This window comes from Ranitomeya variabilis, chromosome 2 (assembly GCF_051348905.1).
Source record: "Ranitomeya variabilis isolate aRanVar5 chromosome 2, aRanVar5.hap1, whole genome shotgun sequence".
Lineage (NCBI taxonomy): Eukaryota > Metazoa > Chordata > Amphibia > Anura > Dendrobatidae > Ranitomeya > Ranitomeya variabilis.
The window spans coordinates 482,853,164-482,877,758 of record NC_135233.1 but is presented as its reverse complement, the minus strand read 5'-3'; the positions used below and the strand labels follow the sequence as shown (position 1 = coordinate 482,877,758).

At 45.0% G+C, this 24,595-nt stretch overlaps 1 protein-coding gene across 1 annotated transcript in view; it reads left to right on the top strand.

The window, feature by feature from the left end:
* LOC143806868 (mucin-2-like) overlaps window positions 1–24,595 on the top strand; it is a 373,557-nt gene that overhangs the window by 126,440 nt on the left and 222,522 nt on the right. The window contains exon 5 of the mRNA XM_077287848.1: window positions 19,938–20,025. Within this exon, the coding sequence (XP_077143963.1) occupies window positions 19,938–20,025 (88 nt within the window). The remainder of the gene's footprint in view (window positions 1–19,937; window positions 20,026–24,595) is intronic.

Genomic DNA, 24,595 nt, shown 5'->3' with positions numbered 1-24,595 from the left:
GAGAACACCAAGGAGGAGGAGAAGACCAAGGAGCGGCAGACACCGTTACTAGGCCCCAACCAAAGTAGTAGTGCAACTGCAGTGTGACATTAAAAAATACTTAATGAGAGCCTGAAGGTTGAATCTCAGACAAGGAAATCTGGAGGAGAACACCAAGGAGGAGGAGAACACCAAGGAGCGGCAGACACTGTTACTAGGCCCCAACCAAAGTAGTAGGCCAACTGCAGTGTGACATTAAAAAATACTTAATGAGAGCCTGAAGGTTGAAGCTCAGACAAGGAAACCTGGAGGAGAACACCAAGGAGCGGCAGACACCGTTACTAGGCCCCAACCAAAGTAGTAGGGCAAGTGCTGTCTTATATAAACAACTACTTAATGAGAGCCTGAAGGTTGAAGTTCAGCTTTTTCAGTGGAGGACAGCGTGATTGAGTGGCGCCGCAGACAGACAAAGGTAGTATGTGTTAACTTAAAAAGTTGGCTCTATGCATTTTTAAATTAGTTACAGGGGTACACAGGCAGCATTGGTGTGGTCAACGTAGGACAATTGGAAGGAGGGACCGCAGACAGACTTCCTAGGCCTAAAATAATAAAATAGGCTCTATGCAGCTTCAATTAGGTGGCAGGGGTACACAGGCAGCATTGGTGTGGTCAGCGGAGGACAATTGGAAGGAGGGACCGCAGACAGACTTCCTAGGCCTAAAATAATAAAATAGGCTCTATGCAGCTTCCATTAGGTGGCAGGGGTACACAGGCAGCATTGGTGTGGTCAACGTAGGACAATTGGAAGGAGGGACCGCAGACAGACTTCCTAGGCCCAAAATAATAAAATAGGCTCTATGCAGCTTCCATTAGGTGGCAGGGGTACACAGGCAGCATTGGTGTGGTCAGCGGAGGACAATTGGAAGGAGGGACCGCAGACAGACTTCCTAGGCCTAAAATAATAAAATAGGCTCTATGCAGCTTAAATTTGGCTACAGGGGTACACAGGCAGCATTGGTGTGGTCAGCGGAGGACAATTGGAAGGAGGGACCGCAGACAGACTTCCTAGGCCCTAAATAGTAAAAGAAGCTCTATGCAGCTTCCAGTAGGTGGCAGGGGTACACAGGCAGCATTGGTGTGGTCAGCGGAGGACAATTGGAAGGAGGGACCGCAGACAGACTTCCTAGGCCCTAAATAGTAAAAGAGGCTCTATGCAGCTTACATTTGGCTACAGGGGTACACAGGCAGCATTGGTGTGGACAACGGAGGACAATTGGAAGGAGGGACCGCAGACAGACTTCCTAGGCCTAAAATAATAAAATAGGCTCTATGCAGCTTAAATTTGGCTACAGGGGTACACAGGCAGCATTGGTGTGGTCAGCGGAGGACAATTGGAAGGAGGGACCGCAGACAGACTTCCTAGGCCCTAAATAGTAAAAGAAGCTCTATGCAGCTTCCAGTAGGTGGCAGGGGTACTCAGGCAGCATTGGTGTGGTCAGCGGAGGACAATTGGAAGGAGGGACCGCAGACAGACTTCCTAGGCCCTAAAATAATAAAATAGGCTCTATGCAGCTTCCATTAGGTGGCAGGGGTACACAGGCAGCATTGGTGTGGTCAGCGGAGGACAATTGGAAGGAGTGTCTGACACAGTAAGTACTCCGAGTCCCAAAACCTAAATTGATGTTAATGTATCCCAAACAAAACCAAACCCCCCCCCCAAAAAAAAAAGGGTGGCCTACTTAGGTACAGGGGTGTGCTCCTATGCTGACTTTCAGACATTGTAATTTGGTGCAAAGTATTTACTGGTGTAAATGTAGGACAGGGCCCCTGACTATTTTAACTAGCATCATACATGTCAACAAATTGTTATTGTCTGTGCCAGGCATGGAAGGATTTCAGCGCATAGACTAAACAGTGGTGGAGCAGCGACAGATAATTTTGCAAGTGGTAGAGCACTGTTTGACCTTGGGGGGGGGGCACTCTCTCCTGGCCGGTGGTACAAGCCCAGGGCCCCTCATGTTACAACAGTGTGTCTGACGTTGGGTGCGCACCACCACCGCCAGAGACACTTCATTGTACTATGAAGGACCCAGTGCCAGTGCCGTCGACCAAAAGTGGGCACACCCACCTCTTCAGACAAACGGCACTCTGACGGGTGCTTGCGACAAGTGGCGAGACCACGGCCCCATGGAGGGAGTTAGGCCATTTAGGGAGGTGTAAACATGTCGTATGCTGGACAAACAGCAGCTGCAAATTAAGAGATTGGAACAGTCAGTAACACCAGTCTCAAAGCAAGACCTTTTTACAGAGGGGAAAGGTGGGGCAAAATAATTTGAAGTCCATGAGTGGTTCATTTTAATGAAGGTTAGATCATCAACATTTTGGGTAGCCAGACGAGTCCTTTTTTCGGTCAGTATTGAACCAGCAGCACTGAATACTCTTTCTGATAGCACACTAGCTGCTGGGCAAGCAAGCTCCTGCAATGCATATTCAGCCAATTCAGGCCAGGTGTCTATTTTGGATGCCCAGTAATCACAGGGGAATGACGGTTGAGGGAGAACATCGGTAATGGAGGAAAAATAGTTAGTAACCATACTGGACAAATGTTGTCTCATGTCACTTTGAATGGATGCTGCTGTACCTGTCGTGTCTGCGGTAATTTCGAAATCACTCCACAACCTGGTCAGAAAACCCCTCTGTCCTACGCCACTTCTGATTTGTGCACCTCTAACACCTCTGCCCTGTTGCCCCCTGCAGCTCGTGTGAGAACCATCACCGGCGCTGTGTGCTGGGAATGCCTGAATCAAACGGTCTACAAGATTAGCTTGTTTGGTTGCCAATATCTGTTCGAGGTTCTCATGTGGCATGATATTTTGCAATTTGCCTTTATAGCGAGGATCAAGGAGGCAGACCAACCAGTAATCGTCATCTGTCATCATTTTTATAATGCGTCGGTCCCTTTTGAGGATACGCAAGGCATAATCCGCCATGTGGGCCAATGTTCCAGTTGTCAAGTCAGTGCATATGCTGGGTTGAGGAGCACTTTCTGGCAAATCAACGTCACTTGTCTCCCTCAAAAACCCTGAACCCGGCCTTGCACCGCCAGCAGTTTCTATTGCCCCCTGAGAAGCTTCCTCATCCCAAAAATACTCATCCCCATCATCCTCCTCCTCTTCGCCCGCCACCTCGTCCTGTAGACTTCCCTGAGCAGACAATGGCTGACTGTCATCAAGTCTTCCCTCGTCCTCGGCTGCAGACGCCTGTTCTTTTATGTGCGTCAAACTTTGCATCAGCAGACGCATTAGGGGGATGCTCATGCTTATTATGGTGTTGTCTGCACTAACCAGCCGTGTGCATTCCTCAAAACACTGAAGGACTTGACACAGGTCTTGGAGCTTCGACCACTGCACAGCTGACAACTCCATGTCTGCCATCCAACTGCCTGCCCGTGTATGTGCATCCTCCCACAAATACATAACAGCACGCCTCTGTTCGCACAGTCTCTGAAGCATGTGCAGTGTGGAGTTCCACCTTGTTGCAACGTCGATGATTATGCTATGCTGGGGAAGGTTCAAAGACCGCTGATGGTTCTGCATACGGCTGGAGTGTACGGGCGAATGGCGGATGTGAGAGCAAAGTCTGCGCACTTTCAGCAGCAGGTCGGGTAACCCCGGATAACTTTTCAGGAAGCACTGCACCATCAGGTTTAAGGTGTGAGCCAGGCAAGGAATGTGTTTTAGTTGTGAAAGGGCTATGGCAGCCATAAAATTCCTTCCGTTATCACTCACTACCTAGCCTGCCTCAAGATGTACAGTGCCCAGCCATGACTGAGTTTCTTGCTGCAAGAACTCGGACAGAACTTCCGCGGTGTGTCTGTTGTCGCCCAAACACTTCATTGCCAATACAGCCTGCTGACGCTAGCCACTAGCTGTTCCATAATTGGACACCTCGTGTGCTACAGTGGCAGCTGCGGATGGAGTGGTCGTGCGACTGCGGTCTGTGGATGAGCTCTCGCTTCTGCTGGAGGACGAGGAGGAGGAGGGGTGACGAATGCCTACAGCCAACTGTTTCCTAGACCGTGGGCTAGGCAGAACTGTCCCAATATTACTGTCCCCTGTGGACCCTGAATCCACCACATTAACCCAATGTGCCGTGATGGAGACGTAACGCCCCTGGCCATGCCTACTGATCCATGCATCTGTTGTCAGGTGCACCTTTCTACTGACAGATTGCCTGAGCGCATGGACAATGCGGTCTTTTACATGCTGGTGGAGGGCTGGGATGGCTTTTCTGGAAAAAAAGTGTCGACTGGGTAGCTCGTAGCGTGGTACAGTGTAGTCCATCAGGGCTTTGAAAGCTTCACTTTCAACTAACCGGTAGGGCATCATCTCTAACGAGATTAGTCTAGCAATGTGGGCGTTCAAACCCTGTGTACGCGGATGCGAGGATGAGTACTTCCTTTTCCTAACGAGAGTCTCATGTAGGGTGAGCTGGACTGGAGAGCTGCATAGGGTTGAACTAGCGGGGGTGCCGGTGGACGTGGGTGACTGAGAGAGGGTTGGTGATGGTATTCTTACTGTTGCCCTACACACAGTTTTTCCTTCCACGAACCTGGTGATTCCCTGACTGCTTTGGCCTTGCAACGAAACCGCCACATTACCTGCAGGTGGTGTGGTAAACGGTGGGCTTACAGTGAAGGAAGGGATGTCGCATTGCTGACTAGCTTCATTGTGAGAGGGTGCTACAACGTTAAGGGATGTTTGGTAGTTTGTCCAGGCTTGCAAGTGCATGGTGGTTAAATGTCTACGCATGCAACTTGTATTTAGATTTTTAACATTCTGACCTCTGCTGAAGATCCTTGAGCATTTCTTACAGATGACTTTGCACTGATCATTGGGATCTTGGTTAAAAAAATGCCAGACTGCACTCTTCCTACTATCGGATACCTTTTCAGGCATTGCACACTGAGCTACTTTAACCGGATGACCACGCTGTCCTACAACTGGTTTTGGTTTTGCCACACGTTTTTGCCCAGATACGGGCCTGCCAGATGGAACCTGTTGCGATGTTTATGCCTGCTGTGGCTCCTCCTCCTCCGCTTCAGAGCTACTGCCGCCTGCACCCTGTTCCCCCAATGGCTGCCAATCGGGGTCAACAACTGGGTCATCTATGACCTCCTCTTCTATGTCCTGTGCAACTTCCTCTGGGTCACCGTGTAAGCCGGTGCTATAGCGTTCGTGACGGGGCTCCATAGTCTCATCGGGGTCAGATTCTGGATCAGTACACTGCGAGGGCAATGTTCTGATCTGAGTCAAAGGAACAGCATAATAATCTGGCTGTGGCTGTGCATCTGTGCACTTCATGTCCGATTCATCTTGTAATGGGCATGGCCTGTTAACAATTTCCCTTTCTAACCCAGGCACGGTATGTGTAAAGAGCTCCATGGAGTAACCTGTTGTGTCGCCTGATGCATCCTTCACTGTTGTTCTGGGTGAAGGACACAAGGAACCGACTTGTTCCTGACCGGGAGCATCCACTGACGACGCAATGCTCTGACATTTGGCACTTTCCGAGGAGGAGGCGAAAGAGCTAGAGGCAGAGTCAGCAATGAAAGCCAATACTTGTTCCTGCTGCTCCGGCTTCAAAAGTGGTTTTCCTACTCCCAGAAAAGGGAGCCTTCAAGGCCTTGTGTAGCCAGACGATGACGCTGGCTCAACAAACTCGAGACTTAGGGGCTATATTGCTTTTCCCACAACCACCTGATGCTCCACGACCACCACCACTACCATCATTACCAGCTGGCAATGACTGCCCACGGCCACGACCTCTTCCACCAGACTTCCTCATTCTTGGAAAAATATAACCAAACTAACAACCGTTATGTGGTCCTGTAAAACCAGGTAGAAGGTGTATGTGAACTTGTTGTGAATTTAAATCTCCCTTTTTTATGTGTGGGAGAATGCAGGGAAAAATCAGGCTCACTGTATTACACTACACTGTTTGATTGGCAGAAAGAGGCTGGCAGATATGCCACTAACAGGACTGACACAGATGCACACACTGGCATTATAAATATCCCTTTTTTATGCGTGGGAGGCAGCAGAAAAATCAGGCCCACTGTATTACACTACACAATGTGATTGGCAGAAAGTGGCTGGCAGATATGACACTAACAGGACTGATGCAGATGCACACACTGGCAATATAAATCTCCCTTTTTTATGTGTGGGAGACAGAAGAAAAATCAGGCCCACTGTATTACACTACACAGTTTGATTGGCAGAAAGAGGCTGGCAGATATGGCACTAACAGGAGTGACGCAGAGAAAAACACTGGCAATAGAAATGTCCCTCTTTATGTGTGGGAGAATGCAGGGAAAAATCAGGCCCACTGTATTACACTACACAGTTTGATTGTCAGAAAGAGGCTGGCAGATATGGCACTAACAGGAGTGACACAGATGCACACACTGGCAATAGAAATGTAACTTTTTTTGTGTGGGAGAATGCAGGGAAAAATCAGGCCCACTGTATTACACAACACAGTTTGATTAGCAGAAAGAGGCTGGCAGATATGGCACTAGCCGGACTGACGCAGATGCACACACTGACAATAGAAATGTCCCTCTTTTTTTTGATATGGGAGACAAGGGATTGAATCAGGCCCACTATATCACGGTATAGTTCCTGTGGCACAAAATGACTGACAGATACCACAGACAGCACTCGCACAGATGCACAGGTTTGGCAAGATTATTCTCCCTTAATTTTAATTTTTTTGGGGGGGATATGTGAGACAAGTGATTTAACCTGGCCCACTGTTATACAGTAGGTTTTCTGTGGCAGAAAAACAAAGACAGATGCCACACACAGGACTGGCACTAATGCAGATTTGCCAATCTTAATTTCCCACTTTTATTTTTTTTCTGGGAGAATTGCGAAGAAATCAGGCCCACTGTTATACAGTAGGTTTTCTGTGGCAGAAAAAAAAAACACACACAGAGTACTGGCACTAATGCAGATTTGCCAATCTTTATCTCCCACTTTTATTTTTTTTCTGGGAGAATTGTGAAGAAATCAGTCCCACTGTTATACAGTAGGTTTTCTGTGGCAGAAAAAAAAAATAAAGCCACACACAGGACTGGCACTAATGCAGATTTGCCAATCTTAATCTCCCACTTTTATTTTTTTTCTGGGAGAATTGTGAAGAAATCAGGCCCACTGCTATACAGTAGGTTTTCTGTGGCAGAAAAAAAAACACACACAGGACTGGCACTAATGCAGATTTGCCAATCTTAATCTCCCACTTTTATTTTTTTTTCTGGGAGAATTGTGAAGAAATCAAGCCCACTGTTACACAGTAGGTTTTCTGTGGCAGAAAAACAAAGACAGATGCCACACACAGGACTGGCACTAATGCAGATTTGCCAATCTTAATCTCCCACTTTTATTTTTTTTTCTGGGAGAATTGTGAATAAATCTGGGCCACTGTATTAGAGTATATTTTCTGTGGCAAAAAGTGGCATGAAAAGATATAGCAAAAAAAAAAAAAAGGGACTGTACTACAATTACTATCTCCCTACAGTTATCTCAGAAAAGTATGTCAGGCAGCAATAAAAAGGACTGCTGCACACAAAGGTCAAAAGTGTGGACAAACAAACAAATAGCTGTGCAGAAAGGAAGGAGCAACAGGATTTGTGCTTTGAAAAAAGCAGTTGGTTTGCACAGCAGCGTACACACAGCAACGCAGCTATCAGGGAGCCTTATAACCTACAGAGCTGTTGCACAGAAATCGAGCCTCCACTGTCCCAAAAAGAAAAAGTGGTGTTGGACAGTGGAAATCACTACAGCAAAAGCGGTTTGGGGGTTAATTTACCCTGCCTAACGCTATCCCTGCTTCTGACGAAGCGGCAGCAACCTCTCCCTATGCTCAGATCAGCAGCAGTAAGATGGCGGTCGGCAGGAATGCCCCTTTATAGCCCCTGTGACGCCGCAGAAAGCAAGCCAATCACTGCCATGCCCTTCTCTAAAATGGTGGGGACAAGGACCTATGTCATCACGCTGCCCACACTGCATGCACCTTCATTTGCTGAGAAATGGCGCTTTAAGCGTCATAGGAAACGCGACTTTGGCGCGAAGATTGTGTACCGCATGGCCGATCCCACACTGGGTTTCATGAAACCCGACTTTGCCAAAAGTCGGCGACTTATGAAAATGACCGATCCATTTCGCTCAACCTTAGTTATAAGCATTATCAGCTTATTACAAAATGAAATCAAACAGTTTTCAAGTGAAAACTTTATTCTAGGTGATGTTACATTTGCACGCAGGACCCCTTGTTCAAAAGAAGCTTCTGAACTCTCTCGTCCATTGAATTTGTCAGTTTTTGATGGTTTCTGCTTCAATTGTTTTGCATGTGGACAGAATACCCTCCCAGAGCTGTTGCTTAGATGTGAACTGCCTCCCGCCATCATAGACACTCCTTTTGATGATGCTCCAGAGGTTCTCAATGGGGGTTGAGGTCAGGGGAAGATGGTGGCCACACCATAAGTTTGTCCTCTTTTATGCCCATAGCAGCCAGAGATGCAGATGTGTTTTTTGCAGCATGAGATGGTGCATTATCATGCATGAAAATGATCTTGCTGCGGAAAGCACAGTTCTTCATCTTGAACCATGGCAGGAAGTGTTGTTTTAGAAACTCCACATAGATTATGGAGTTCATCTTTACCCCTTCAGGGATCATAAAGGGGCCAACAATCTCTCTCCCCATGATTCCAGCCAAAAACATTACTCCACCTCCTCCTTTTTGGTGCCCTAGCCGTGTTTTCATGGGGTGTCCATCCTCCACTCCATCCATCTGGACTATCGAGCATTGCACGGCACTCATCGGTGAACAAAACAGTTTGGAAGTCAGTCTTCATGTATCGTTTGGCCCACTGGAGCCGTTTTTGCTTGTTGCAGTGGATAGAGGTGGTCGACAGGATGGCTTACGCAAAGCTGCAAACCTCTGAAGGACCCTGCATCTTGTTGTTCTGGGGACGTTGGAGGCACCAGCAGCTTCAAAAACTTGTCTGCTGCTATGACAAGGCATTTTTGCAGCTGCTCTTTTAACCTTATGCAATTGCCTGTTGGAAAGAGTCCTCAATTTTTCCTTATCAGCACGCACACACACGTGTGTGCTGGGAATCAGCTACATACTTCTTGATTGTGCGATGATCACAATGAAGTTGTAATACTATTGTAGGAACTCTAAGATTCTGGTAGCATGGGGCAATGAACAGACAGAGACGGGTTTCTTTAGTGTAAATAGTGTATTTGTAACACAGCAAAAACACAGAAACAATATACTGATAATGAAACAAGTCCCTTAACCATATACAGCAAAACAGAAGAGTTCTTAGGCCAAAGTCCTTGGCAAGGTGAGTAAGACGGGTGACGTGCAGATCCAAGCACAGCTGGTGCAGAAAGAGTCAAATCCGGGTATGAAGTAAACACAGGGAAGTCCAGAAACAAGTCCTCAGGTTAATCCCAGGTGTGGGATGAACACGGGTAAGTCCTGAAACAATTTCTCAAGTTTTATCTCAATTGTGGCATAAACACGGGTAAGTCCAGAAACAAGTTCTCAAGTTTATCTCAGTTGTGGCATAAACACAGGTAAGTCCAGAAACAAGTTCACATAAAGGATTATACTGGTGTAATTTCCAGTAGCTCCCACCGGGGGGAGTAAATAAGGATTTAGTAGCAAAACACAGTCTAAGTCCAGCAGCAAGCTCCAAACACAGTTCCCAAACAGAGTTCTTACCCGGAGGAGTGAACCAAGGTTTAAGTTCCCAAGCCAACAGACTGAGAGTGTAACTTACATAGGCAGAGAATGTCCAGAGCCACGGGTAGCAGTACAGCAAACAAGCAGCTGAGCTGATGGAGAAACCAAGCAGAATACTCCAGCAGTGAGGCTGACACCTGACCCGGGTTTTAAACAAATGAACAGGAAGTAGGGCAGACAAAAACAGCAAACTCCATCTTAGCAAAGGGCAAAATCATTCACAAGGTAACTTGGAAAACCCGGAATACTGACATTACTCCCCCCCTAGAAACGGCCTCAGGACGATCCTGGACCAGGTTTGCCTGGGTATCTACGATGAAATTGAGCAACCTTCAGGGGAGCATTGATGTTACTTACTGGTTCCCAAGAATCGTTTTCAGGAGAATAACCCTGCCATCTAACCAGATACTGAAGTCGATTCCTATGAAGTCTTGAATCGATAATGTCCTGTACAACAAATTGTTCTTCGCCATCAACCAACACTGGTGGAGGAGGAGGTACGATACGTCCCTGAAATGTGTTGGGAGAGACTGGTTTTAATAAAGAAACATGAAATACTGGGTGTACCTTTAGAGTTCGTGGCAGCTTCAGCCGACAAGCAACAGAGCTCACAATCCCAGTGATCTTGAATGGACCGATGAACTTCTGCCCCAGCTTCTGCGAAGGAACACCCAATTTTAGATTCTTGGTAGACAACCAAACCGAGTCTCCTACCTTATACATGGGTGCCGGTTTCCGGAATCTATCAGCCGACTTCTTGTAACGCTCCTGTGCTGCGGTCAGGGAGTCTTTCAAAACTTCAAGATTACGTTGCAACACTGCCACTCTGTCTTGAACTGCTGGTACCGAAGTAGCAACCGGAGACCTAGGCAAAATATTTGGATGATATCCCAAATTGGCGAAAAAAGGCGTTACCTTCGTGGAACTGCTCTGTGAGTTGTTATACGAGAATTCCGCTAACGGAAGAAGCTTCAGCCAATCATCCTGCAAATGACTGACGTAACAGCGTAGATATTGCTCCAAAGTTTGATTGGTTCGTTCGGTTTGCCCATTGGTCTGAGGATGGTATGCAGAAGACAAGCAAACATTAATGTGGAGTGCAGAACAAAATCCTTTCCAAAACCTAGAGGTAAATTGTATTCCCCGGTCAGAGATGATCTCATCTGGTACCCCATGCAGCCGGAAAACATTCTGGATAACCAGATCCACTGTCTCTGTGGCTGAGGGAAGACCACTGCAAGGAATAAAATGAGCAGCCTTTGTTAGACGGTCCACTACCACCAGAATAGTATTCTTACCGCCGGAGGTGGGTAACTCCACAATAAAGTCCATCGAAGTAGACCCCCAAGGACAAGATGGTACGGGTAGTGGCTTAAGAAGGCCCGTAGGTGAAACACGAGGAACTTTGTACCGGGCACAAACCTCACAAGAGCGGACATAGTCATTCACATCCTTCAAACAGGTAGGCCACCAGAAAAAACGGCTTAAAAATTCCTGCGTCTTCTGTACCCCCCGATGACCAGCCAATACAGAGTCATGGACCAATTTGAGAATTCGAAGTCTCACAGCCTCAGGGACATAAATACAGCGATCTCTAAGCCATACACCATTCTGTAAGACAAGATTCACATTGTCAGGTGGGGCAGCAAGAAATACGTCACCATCATAGGCCAGCTTGATCTCCTCCCACAGGTCCCGGTCCTGGAGCACTCCTATGAAATTGGCATCCGACAAGATGGTCTTAGACGGGGTCCCAGGCACGGAGTCCATCGTGTGGATTCGGGATAGTGCATCGGCTTTCCCATTACGTGAACCTGGGCGGTACGAGATGACAAAATCAAACTGGTTTAGGAACAAACTCCACCTAGCTTGTCGAGGAGAGAGACATCTGGCGGACTTGAGGAATTCCAGATTACGGTGGTCTGTGAGCACCACTACCTGTTGAGTTGCTCCCTGCAAATGGTGTCTCCATTCCTTAAAAGCGGAAATGATTGCCAAAAGTTCCTTATCTGCAATATCATAGTTCAGTTCAGCAGATGATAACCTGCGAGAAAAGAAGGCACACGGGTGCAGCAAACCTTTATCTCCGGTTCGTTGTGAGAGGATTGCTCCCAGTGCACAGAAGCACAGTCAGAAGCGTCCACCTCCACGACAAAAGGCAGTGCAGGATCCGGGTGTGTCAATATCGGAGCCGTGGTAAAACAAACCTTTAGGCAATCAAAGGCTTCCTGGGCTTGCGAAGACCATACAAACTTCCTCCCCTTCTTAGTGAGGAGAGTGATGGGACGGACAATTTCCGAAAAATTCCGGATGAAACGTCTATAAAAGTTAGCAAAGCCAATGAATCTTTGTACCTCTTTGACGTTTCCTGGTACCGGCCAATCTATGATCGCCTGGATCTTGCTGGACTCCATATTCAATCCCTGGGGAGAAATAACATAGCCTAAAAATTGAATTTTGGAGCAATGAAATTCACACTTTTCGAGTTTGATATACAGATGGTTGTCTCTCAAACGTCTGAGCACGGTCTTGACATGTTCCTGGTGTTCCTGTAGGGAATCAGAGAAAATTAAGATGTCATCCAGGTAAATGACTACATAATGATCCAGTAAATCCCTGAAAATATCGTTGGCCAAGTGTTGGAAAGCAGCAGGAGCATTACAGAGTCCGAATGGCATCACTAAATATTCAAAATGTCCATACCGACACCTGAAAGCTGTTTTCCATTCATCTCCGGGACGTATACGGAGTAAATTATATGCTCCGCGAAGATCTAATTTGGTGAATATTTTAGCTTGGCGAACTCTCTCCAACAATTCAGGAATTAACGGCAAGGGGTACCTGTTTCGGATGGTTACCTTGTTTAGCTCCCGATAGTCAATACACGGTCTTAGAGTGCCATCTTTCTTCTTTACAAAGAATATGGGAGCGCCCGCTGGTGAAGAAGATGGTCGGATAAACCCCTTGGCTAAATTCTCATCTATATACTCCCGTAATGTCTTTAATTCTGGAGCTGCCAACGGGTAAACATGGCCGAAAGGAATCGCTGCCCCGGGAAGCAGCTCTATGGGGCAGTCATATGGTCTGTGTGGAGGGAGTTGATCTGCCTTCCTCTTGTCACAAATGTCTGAAAATTCCTGGTAAACCAGAGGGAGAGTAGATACCTGTTTCGTCTCCTCCAAATTCTGGGTAACTGGAGCCATTACCTGTGGACTGATGGTAGAGCTACACTTCGGAAGGAAGGATATCTCCTTAGTTTCCCAATTGATGTTTGGATTCTGTGACCGTAACCAGGGAATTCCTAAAATTACAGGAAAATGAGGAGAAGATATTAGCATAAATGATAGGGTTTCCAGATGGTCTGGTTCCATCTTACACTTCAGAAGCACCGTCTCCCGGTCTACTGGCCCAGAAACTAACGGAGAACCATCCACCGTTTCCATGGTGACTGGTGAGGCTCTTAGCTGTGTCTTAATACCATGTTCCCTGGCAAAAGAAGAATCCATGAAATTTCCACCTGCTCCAGAGTCTATCATAGCAGAACTTGGTATCCACTGTCCCTCCCACAGAATCTGAATAGGAAGAGAACAATGTGAGTATTTCTCCCCTTGATCTTTAGGGGAAGTCGACATCACTGTAAGGGGAACCACAGCATCTAGATGTAAACTGGTCTCTGAGACTTCTGACTCAGTGTCCGTATTGTCATAATCCCCTACTGCCGCCAACACCTTGTTTGGTCGCCTGGGACATTTAGGACAATTAATAAGGAAATGATCCGATTGACCACAGTAAAAGCATAAGCGTTCACGAAAGCGATATTCACGGCGTTTGTTACTCTCACGTTTCTGTAGTGAGTCCACTTGCATAGGCACCTCCTCAGCCTCCCGCGGGTTCTTGCTGTTAGGTTCCCTAGACGGAAGAGTAAAATTAGTGATGCGATTTACAGCTGCCCATTTCTCTTGTCTGCGTTCAGTTAGGCGGATATCAATACGCACACAGTGTTGTAAAAATAACTCATACTCCTGTGGAGACTCTGAGCGAGCTAACTCATCCTTGATTGTACTGGACAACCCTTTCCTGAAAATTGGTAATAAAGCATTTTCATCCCAGTTGGTATCCACTACTAACCTCTTAAATTCAGTAATATATTCTATGACTGAACGTTTCCCCTGGCGTAAGGAAAGCAAGGATTTTTCAGCGGAGGCACGGCGGTTGGGATCATCAAACATTTGCGCCATAGCTGCCAGAAAATCATCCAAATTATTTAGACGGACATCGCGACTTTCAACCATAGGATTTGCCCAAGCCAGTGCCCGTGATGTCAACAACATAATAATACATAGTACCTTAGATCTATCAGACTGATAGTAAGAAGCATGTACATCAAAAAATAATATACATTGATTAACAAACCCACGGAATTGACTTCGGTCACCATTAAACCGGAAAGGAGGCAATTTAGGCATACTGGTAGGTGGTGTATGCTGAACAGGTGGTGCATGCTGAGCAGGTGGTGTAACCTGGGTGTCTATCAAGGTACGTAAATCTTGCAGAGCCTGACCAAACACCTGCGCATTGTGGTTAGCCCGGGAGTCCATGTCTCTAATTTTACTTTGTACAGCCGCCACCTCCTGCTGCAAGGAGTTAATCATAGCAAACATCTTGTCTACCCGTGTCTCTGTCATTGCCCCAGCAGAATCTTTTTTTTTTTAGGCTGGAGTATCCTGTAATACTATTGTAGGAACTCTAAGATTCTGGTAGCATGGGGCAATGAACAGACAGACGGGTTTCTTTAGTGTAAATAGTGTATTTGTAACACAGCAAAAACACACAAACAATATACTGATAATGAAACAAGTCCCTTAACCATATACAGCAAAACAGAAGAGTTCTTAGGCCAAAGTCCTTGGCAAGGTGAGTAAGACGGGTGACGTGCAGATCCAAGCACAGCTGGTGCAGAAAGAGTCAAATCCGGGTATGAAGTAAACACAGGGAAGTCCAGAAACAAGTCCTCAGGTTAATCCCAGGTGTGGGATGAACACGGGTAAGTCCTGAAACAAGTTCTCAAGTTTTATCTCAATTGTGGCATAAACACGGGTAAGTCCAGAAACAAGTTCTCAAGTTTATCTCAGTTGTGGCATAAACACGGGTAAGTCCAGAAACAAGTTCACATAAAGGATTATACTGGTGTAATTTCCAGTAGCTCCCACCGGGGGGAGTAAATAAGGATTTAGTAGCAAAACACAGTCTAAGTCCAGCAGCAAGCTCCAAACACAGTTCCCAAACAGAGTTCTTACCCGGAGGAGTGAACCAAGGTTTAAGTTCCCAAGCCAACAGACTGAGAGTGTAACTTACATAGGCAGAGAATGTCCAGAGCCACGGGTAGCAGTACAGCAAACAAGCAGCTGAGCTGATGGAGAAACCAAGCAGAATACTCCAGCAGTGAGGCTGACACCTGACCCGGGTTTTAAACAAATGAACAGGAAGTAGGGCAGACAAAAACAGTAAACTCCATCTTAACAAAGGGCAAAATCATTCACAAGGTAACTTGGAAAACCCGGAATACTGACAGAAGTGTCTTGGCAATGTTGATTGTAGTCATGCCTTGACCTAAATACTCCACAATTTGTTGCTTCTCAGCAGCCGACACATCCTTTTTCTTTCCCATTTTGGCCAAAAATGTAGGCTGCTTAATAATGTGGAACAGCCTTCTTAAGTAGTCTTGCCTTTATTTGGACACACCTGCCAAACTAATTTGCACAGGTATCTGCAATTGCTTTCAGTGATATAAAGAGCCCTGACACACATCACCATCAATGAGTTTAAATGACAAACAAAAAAATTCAAACCTTTTCACTCCTAAACTCTATGTGCATAATAATTTGGAACACAGTGTATATATTTGCATCATGTTCTGATACAATAGGTTTTCATTTTGTTCATTGACAGAGCTATATGTTTTTTATTTATTTTTCATAGCAAGCAATATAATCTATCTATCTGCACAAAAAAAGATGGCAGCACCCCCCAAAATAGAACATTTGAACATACAGTGGGGCAAAAAAGTATTTAGTCAGTCAGCAATAGTGCAAGTTCCACCACTTAAAAAGATGAGAGGCGTCTGTAATTTACATCATAGGTAGACCTCAACTATGGGAGACAAACTGAGAAAAAAAAAATCCAGAAAATCACATTGTCTGTTTTTTTATCATTTTATTTGCATATTATGGTGGAAAATAAGTATTTGGTCAGAAACAAACAATCAAGATTTCTGGCTCTCACAGACCTGTAACTTCTTCTTTAAGAGTCTCCTCTTTCCTCCACTCATTACCTGTAGTAATGGCACCTGTTTAAACTTGTTATCAATATAAAAAGACACCTGTGCACACCCTCAAACAGTCTGCCTCCAAACTCCACTATGGTGAAGACCAAAGAGCTGTCAAAGGACACCAGAAACAAAATTGTAGCCCTGCACCAGGCTGGGAAGACTGAATCTGCAATAGCCAACCAGCTTGGAGTGAAGAAATCAACAGTGGGAGCAAAAATTAGAAAATGGAAGACATTCAAGACCACTGATAATCTCCCTCGATCTGGGGCTCCAGGCAAAATCCCACCCCGTGGGGTCAGAATGATCACAAGAACGGTGAGCAAAAATCCCAGAACCACGCGGGGGGACCTAGTGAATGAACTGCAGAGAGCTGGGACCAATGTAACAAGGCCTACCATAAGTAACACACTACGCCACCATGGACTCAGATCCTGCAGTGCCAGACGTGCCCCACTGCTTAAGCCAGTACATGTCCGGGCCCATCTGAAGTTTGCTAGAGAGCATTTGGATGATCCAGAGGAGTTTTGGGAGAATGTCCTATGGTCTGATGAAACCAAACTGGAACTGTTTGGTAGAAACACAACTTGTCGTGTTTGGAGGAAAAAGAATACTGAGTTGCATCCATCAAACACCATACCTACTGTAACGCATGGTGGTGGAAACATCATGCTTTGGGGCTGTTTCTCTGCAAAGGGGCCAGGACGACTGATCCGGGTACATGAAAGAATGAATGGGGCCATGTATCGTGAGATTTTGAGTGCAAACCTCCTTCCATCAGCAAGGGCATTGAAGATGAAATGTGGCTGGGTCTTTCAACATGACAATGATCCAAAGCACACCGCCAGGGCAACGAAGGAGTGGCTTCGTAAGAAGCATTTCAAGGTCCTGGAGTGGCCTAGCCAGTCTCCAGATCTCAACCCTATAGAAAACCTTTGGAGGGAGTTGAAAGTCCGTGTTGCCAAGCGAAAAGCCAAAAACATCACTGCTCTAGAGGAGATCTGAATGGAGGAATGGGCCAACATACCAACAACAGTGTGTGGCAACCTTGTGAAGACTTACAGAAAACTTTTGACCTCTGTCATTGCCAACAAAGGATATATTACAAAGTATTGAGATGAAATTTTGTTTCTGACCAAATACTTATTTTCCACCATAATATGCAAATAAAATGATAAAAAAACAGACAATGTGATTTTCTGGATTTTTTTTTCTCAGTTTGTCTCCCATAGTTGAGGTCTACCTATGATGTAAATTACAGAAGCCTCTCATCTTTTTAAGTGGTGGAACTTGCACTATTGCTGACTGACTAAATACTTTTTTGCCCCACTGTATTTTTCACATTTTCTATTTTAGTACTAAGAAATATTTTTCCCGCGTGATCAAATTAGTAATACACAGCATGACATGAGTCCTGTCAGTGTTTAACTTACAAGTAGACCATCAGGTTTGCCTGTGGCAGTGTAGGCTACATGAGTAATAAGAGAGATAATCCAGCTCTATGGACAGATTCTTTTTTATTCAAAGCTCATGCAGAGGACACAGGATGGTATGGAGGCAAATAGATTGTTATCGCGCAGATATCTACGTGTTTCAGGTGTGTAAGCACACACTCAATCATGGCTTAATAATTTGATCATGATTAATGGTGAGTTTACACCTGAAACATGTATCTATTTGCCTTCACACCATCCTATGTCCTCTGTAAGAATGTCTTCATAGAGCTGGATTTCCTCTCTTGTTACTCAATTATCCAGGCAGTAGTAGAGCCAGTGTTCGAGCCCCTTACAAATTGGGTTAGCATCAATGGTGAGCTGGAACCCATGTAATTTATTACTTGATAGGCTATGGCAGATCCAGAGGCCTTTTTCAGGCCTACGGTTGACACAGCAGGCTATCGGCAGCACACAATCCCACTGTGGGTGTACCGATGGACTGACAGAGGAAGTGATCTCCCTCTGTCAAATTCCTCATATGCCGCTATTGAAAATATTGATCTTAGCAATTACAGCAAAAGCTTAGCTGTTTATATCAGTAGGACTACTGATCATATGAATGCAGAAACAGTACTAGGCGATCAATATGGTGTACATATCCATCAAACTATCATTATAATAAGGGATATATACATCATATAGTGCTGACAAGTAAATATTCTCCCATTGTAACAAGATGGTAGACATTTACATTTTATAATCATTACCTCCCTTGACAAAACATATATGAATTCCTAATTCACCCCTTCATGACCTTTGGATTTTCCGTTTTTCCGTGTTCGTTTTTTGCTTCACTCCTTCCCAGAGCCATAACTTTTTTATTTTTCCGTCAATATGGCCATGTGAGGGCTTATTTTTTGCGAAACAAGTTGTACTTTTGAACGACATCATTGGTTTTAGCATGTCGTGTACTAGAAAACGGGAAAAAAATTCCAAGTGCGGTGAAATTGCAAAAAAGTGCAATATCACACTTGGTTTTTTTTTGGCTTTTTTGCTAGGTTCACTAAATGCTAAAACTGACCTGCCACTATGATTCTCCAGGTCATTATGAGTTCAAAGACGCTAAACATGTCTAGGTTCTCTTTTATCTAGGTGGTGAAAAAAAATTCTAAACTTTGATTAAAAAAAATGCGTCATTTTCCGATACCCGTAGCGTCTCCATTTTTCATGATCTGGGGTCGGGTGAGGGCTTATTTGTTGCATGCCGAGCTGGCGTTTTTAATGATACCATCTTGGTGCAGATACGTTCTTTTGATCGCCCGTTATTGCATTTTAATGCAATGTCGGGGCGACCAAAAAAAGTAATTCTGGCGTTTCGAATTTCTTTCTCGCTACGCCATTTAGTGATCAGGTTAATCCTTTTTTTATTGATAGATCGGGCGATTCTGAAAATGGCGATACCAAATATGTGTAGGTTTGATTTTTTTTTTATATTGATTGATTCTGAATGGGGCGAAAGGGGGGTGATTTAAACTTTCAGATTTATTTATTTTTTTCACATTTTTTTAAACTTTTTTTTAACTTTTGCCATGCTTCAATAGCCTCCATGGGAGGCTAGAAGCTGGCACCACTCAATCGGCTCTGCTACATAGCAGCGATCATCAGATCACTGCTATACAGCAGAAATGCAGGCTTGCTATGAGCACCGATCACAGGGGGCGCTCACAGCTAGCCGGGATCAGTAACCATAGAGGTCTCATGGACCTCTATGGTTGCCCTTCTGATGCATCGCTGACCCCCGATCATGTGACGGGGTTGGCGATGCGCTCATTTCCGGCCGGATGGCTGGAAGCGCCGGTTAAATGCCGCTGTCTGCGTTTGACAGCAGCATTTAACTAGTAATTAGCAATAACTAATACTAATTATTGCGAGCACATGTACTTTGTTCAAAACAGCTGACATGTCCCGGCTTTGATGCAGGCTCACCGCCGGAGCCCACATCAAAGCGGGGATTCTGACCTCGGACGTACTATCCCGTCCGAGGTCAGAAAGGGGTTAAAGGTATTTATTTATAATGAAATTCCGTTACACAGATTGACTTTTGTTCTAAGGTACCTATTACAACCATCTTTTTATGTGCTAAAGCTATTGAATTCAATGTGTAATGCCTTATTTCTACTGTGGTGGCAACGCAAGGAAATTAAGCAGTTGAAACTGTTTTCTACAAGAAAGAACAGTTGGGCACTAGGGTCTCAACATTGTGGTGTGTGAGAAGAGAATGGAAAATAAAGGAAAACTTTGTGATATCAGTACTATAATTTCCTGCTTTGCGATAATTTTTTTTTTAAAAAACCTGACTTTGTCTCTCGTCACAGTTGACCCTTCACAAGAAATACATGGGAGAAACATGTGGTCTTTGCGGGAATAATAATGGAAATGCTACTGATGACCTTGTTTATAATGGTAAGACCAAATACCTTGAAAACCATTAAAATGGAAGTAAGATAGCCAGTAGCCTTTTAGTAAGCAAGGGGCTTAAAGGAATTGTCCACTTTTTCCTTATCCTAACCTATGTGTTGGGGATATGATTTTTAAACACTTACATTAATACAAGTATTAATCATTCTACTCCATTTTGAAGCATCCTCTGTTCTCCAAATGGCAGCTAATGAAGGAGCCTGTGACCTGTCCCTAAATCCTCTACTGCCTATGGGATTGCTGATTTTCACTTGGAAGAGGGTGATGGACAGTTTGAGTTACATGCTCCATCTTCTTGTTCCATTTTGAGAATAGCACTGGGCAGTCTGTAAGGAGTCATGTACTAAAAATGGGTGTTTTATAAAACCGGTAAAACTTACATATTAATATATTATATATTAATATCACAAAATCATGTTCGCCACATATTTTTTAAAAATAAATACAAGTAGACAACCCTTTTAAGAAGGTCTAGTAATAAATTCAATGAAAATAAAAAAAAACCTTGTTAAAGTGAACAATCCCACTCACCAAGTACAGTTGCAAAATTATTTTTTATTAATTGGCATGTATAACCACTATATGTTCCAGAAACGGACAAGCTCCTTCACCTGGTATAACATGAGGAATAGTAAGGAATTTAAAGAATAAGACACAACCAATTTGCATATACAAAGGGTGGGGTTATCTGAAATTAATAAAATAATTAAAATAATAAACAATTAAATAGATAATCCTATATTAAAGAAGTGTCTCTGTTCACTTCTCACTACACATACAATAAAAACAATGAAATAAAAGTATATAATGAACTCTATAACATAAACAATTTGAAAGGAGATACAACTCATAGAGGAGATACTTAGTGTTTGGCAAAAGGAAACAACCAGTGCACTGTCCACTTTCCATATTAAGAAGAAGTCATCAATTATGTAGCATAATGTGTCAGTTAAAGAGTGGTTGAGGGTACGTGAACTGCTCTTCAAATACCCCTACAAAGAGAGTGACATAACATGGGGCCACTTGGGTTCCTTTCCTGGTACCCTAAGTAATAGTAACACCAATTAGGCTTCTTTTGTTTATGTTTTTATACCAAATATCTATTCTTATAGTGTAAGGGTATGTGCACAAGTCAGGATTTCTTGCAGAAATTTCCCGAAGAAAACTGGAAATTTTCTGCAAGAAATCCGCATTTTTTTTTTTTGCGTTTTGTTCCCTTTTTTTTTCGCGTTTTTTTTAGCATTTTGCAAGCGTAATTAGCTTGCAGAATGCTAAAGTTTTTCAAGCGATCTGTAGCATCGCTTGGAAAACTGACTGACAGGTTGGTCACACTTGTCAAACATAGTGTTTGACAAGTGTAACCAACTTTTTACTATAGATGCAGCTTATGCAGCATCTATAGTAAAAGATAGAATGTTTAAAAATAATAACAAAATAAAAAAATGGTTATACTCACCCTCTGCAGACAGCCGATATCCTCAGCGGCTTCCGTTCATATAGATGGTGTGGTTCAGGAGCTTCGATGATGTCGCGGTCACGTGAGCGGTCACATGACCGGTCTCGCGACCAATCACAAGACAGCATGCAGCGGTGAGAGGCGGGAACATTCCGGGGGCCATCAAAGGTGAGTATATTGAAACACAACCAGGGAACATGTTACCGGGACCGAGAAACCGGCAAAAGGGGGCTAATTTACCACATAATAATGAAAAAAAGCCCCAGGCCTACCACGAGGCCACCCACTCCAAAATATCACTAAAACTCAAGAGAACAAAGGAGTATATTGGGTACAAAAAATTTATTAAGTGTACAGTATATAAATATAAGTAATAATTTATATATTTAAGCAACCAGAGGTACAAAACACATGTAAAATGCATATAGGATGATGACAGGAAAACCCATCTGGTGCACAGGGCCCTGAAAATGAATCAATCTGCACTATGGCGCGGATAGATAGAAACAATAGCCATGCAATGCCATGTGGCTACACAAGTGCAAAGTAGGGACACCAATGGTCAGTGATAGAAACCACAAGGCATGCTTACCGCAATAATGACAGGGCTGCACCTGGGCACCAGGCTGGGACCAAGAGGGAGACCCCCGACGCGCGTTTCGCAAACGCGATAAACAGCTTTCTCAAGGGGATGAGAGTAAAGGGGCCGAGAAGGACCTTAAGAAGAGGCCGGAATCAGGGCATGTGACATCTCACATGTCCAGAAGCGGCCAATGGTAAGCGGCGATGCCGGCGCGTGCGCAGATCGGACGGCAGGTCCTGGGACCAGAAGCAGCGTCCAGCATCACCACGTGTGCACGGGGAAGGAACGCCCCGGTCACACGTGGGAGGCAAGAGTGACGCCGCCCTGGAGCAGGAGCCGGCACTTCAGATCGGCGCACGCGCTCTGCCGCAAGAATGAAAAAGAAAGAAAAAAGGCAAAATATAGTGCTCACAGGTAAGACAATACATAGGAGAGAACAGGAGAAGTAAATACTGCACAGGCAATTGATATTTAAATACAGGGAGAGATATTCACACATGTACAATTATGTTAAAGAGTCTCAGATGAAATTTTAGGGTGCGTCATGTCTCCCTCTCCAAAGGATCACAGAGCCCGATCATCACACACAGGCTCTAGGCTGGAAGCGAAGAAGTTTTCAGACTTGTATGGTGAAAGAAGACTTCTCCATCATAGAAATAAATAGATCTCGGCACACCACAAAAATATATAAGGAAACTATGAAAAAGTGGAACACAAAACAAAATGAATAACACAATAAAAATGCATAAATCTTAATATAAATATAAAAACAAGACCCAGCACAGGGAAACCCTGTACCAATGGACAAAGGGGTCAGGACATGGTTAGATGTTAATTAAAAGGGGAAGATAAAGGGGAAGGGAAGGAGCGAGACATAATAAATGACAATGGAAAATAAACAAATAAACTCATATAAAGCTAATCCGCGCACACTCAAGGCATCATAAAAATGACGCGAAGCTTAGCGACTCATTCAGACCGTTAGGCGCGACCGTGTTGAGCCTAACGATCCAGGCTGCTTCACGTTGTGCCAACGCTTTCTTATAGTCGCCCCCACGTGCACCCAGGTGTATGCAATCGATGCCCCTAACCCGAAGCGACCCCGCGTCACACCCATGGTGTTGTTTAAAGTGGCGCGGAATCGTCTTTAGGAGAGAGGCATCCTCCACAGTCACAGCAGCCTGGATATCACGCACATGTTCTCTGGTGTGGATACGAAGCTCCCTCGAGGTTAGACCCACGTAAATTAGAGGGCAGCTACACGTGGCGTAATACACCACATTTTTAGTACTACATGATATGTGGTGTCTGATGGAATATGTCTTACTACCATCGGAAGATGTAAAGGATGTAGTCCGAATGATGTTGGCACAGGCCACACAATGGCCGCACTGAAAGCAGCCAAGCACCGGGCCTCTGGACCCAAATGGGTTACTGGCAGGAGGTACATAGTGGCTCCGAACAAGCATGTTGTTAAGATTAGGAGACCTCCTTGCTGTCATAGATGGAAAGTCACTAAGCACAGAGCCCAAAGATAGTTCAGTGCCCAAAATCGGCCAATGTCGGGTCAGGATCTCTCTCATATGAACCCATTCATGGTTATATGTTGTTATAAATCTTATTTTGGAGTCCCTCGACCCGGCATTGGCTCTGTGACTGGTATTATACAGGAGGTCACGGCAAGGAGTCCTCCTCGCTCTATCGTAACCCCGCCTGATGCACCTGCGGCTGTAGCCGCGTGCCTCAAAGCGGGCTCTGAGAGACATGGCCTGGGTCTGGAATGTATCTTCTGTAGAGCAAATCCGCCTCATCCTCAGGAACTGTCCGACAGGGACGGCTCGAATTGTGGCTGGATTATGTGCTGAGTCGGCCCGCAACAGGGCGTTGACAGCCGTCGGCTTCCTAAAGGCATCAGTCTGGACGTGACGTGTACTGTCAATCTCCAGACCGATGTCAAGGAAGTCGATACGCCTAGCATCGTACTGGTACGTCAACGTGATGTTATACGGGTTATCATTGAGCCGGCTCATGAAGTCCTCGAGCTGCCGCGCAGTTCCCCCCCACAAAAACAAAATATCATCAATGAAACGAAGCCAGCACAGCACATGGTCAGCGGCCCGGGCCCCCTCGTCGCCAAATATGGATCTCTCCCAATGTCCCAGGAAGAGATTGGCGTACGAGGGGGCACAGGCCGCACCCATGGCCGTGCCGCGCCTCTGAAGATAAAAAATATCTTTAAAAATGAAAAAATTATGTGTGAGGATAAAGCGCAGCAGCTCGAGAATGAAATCGCACAAAGAGCCGTCCAGGTCGGAGGTCCCAAGGAAGAGGCGGACAGCTTCCAGACCATGCTCATGGTCAATGCAGGTGTACAAGGTTTGCACATCCGCAGTGACCAGGAGGACTCCTGGGTCCACCTGGACGCCATCCACCCTAGTGAGGACGTCCGTCGTGTCCTTGACATATGACGGGAGGACCTCGACCAAAGGTTTTAAATAAAAGTCAATAAATTTGCA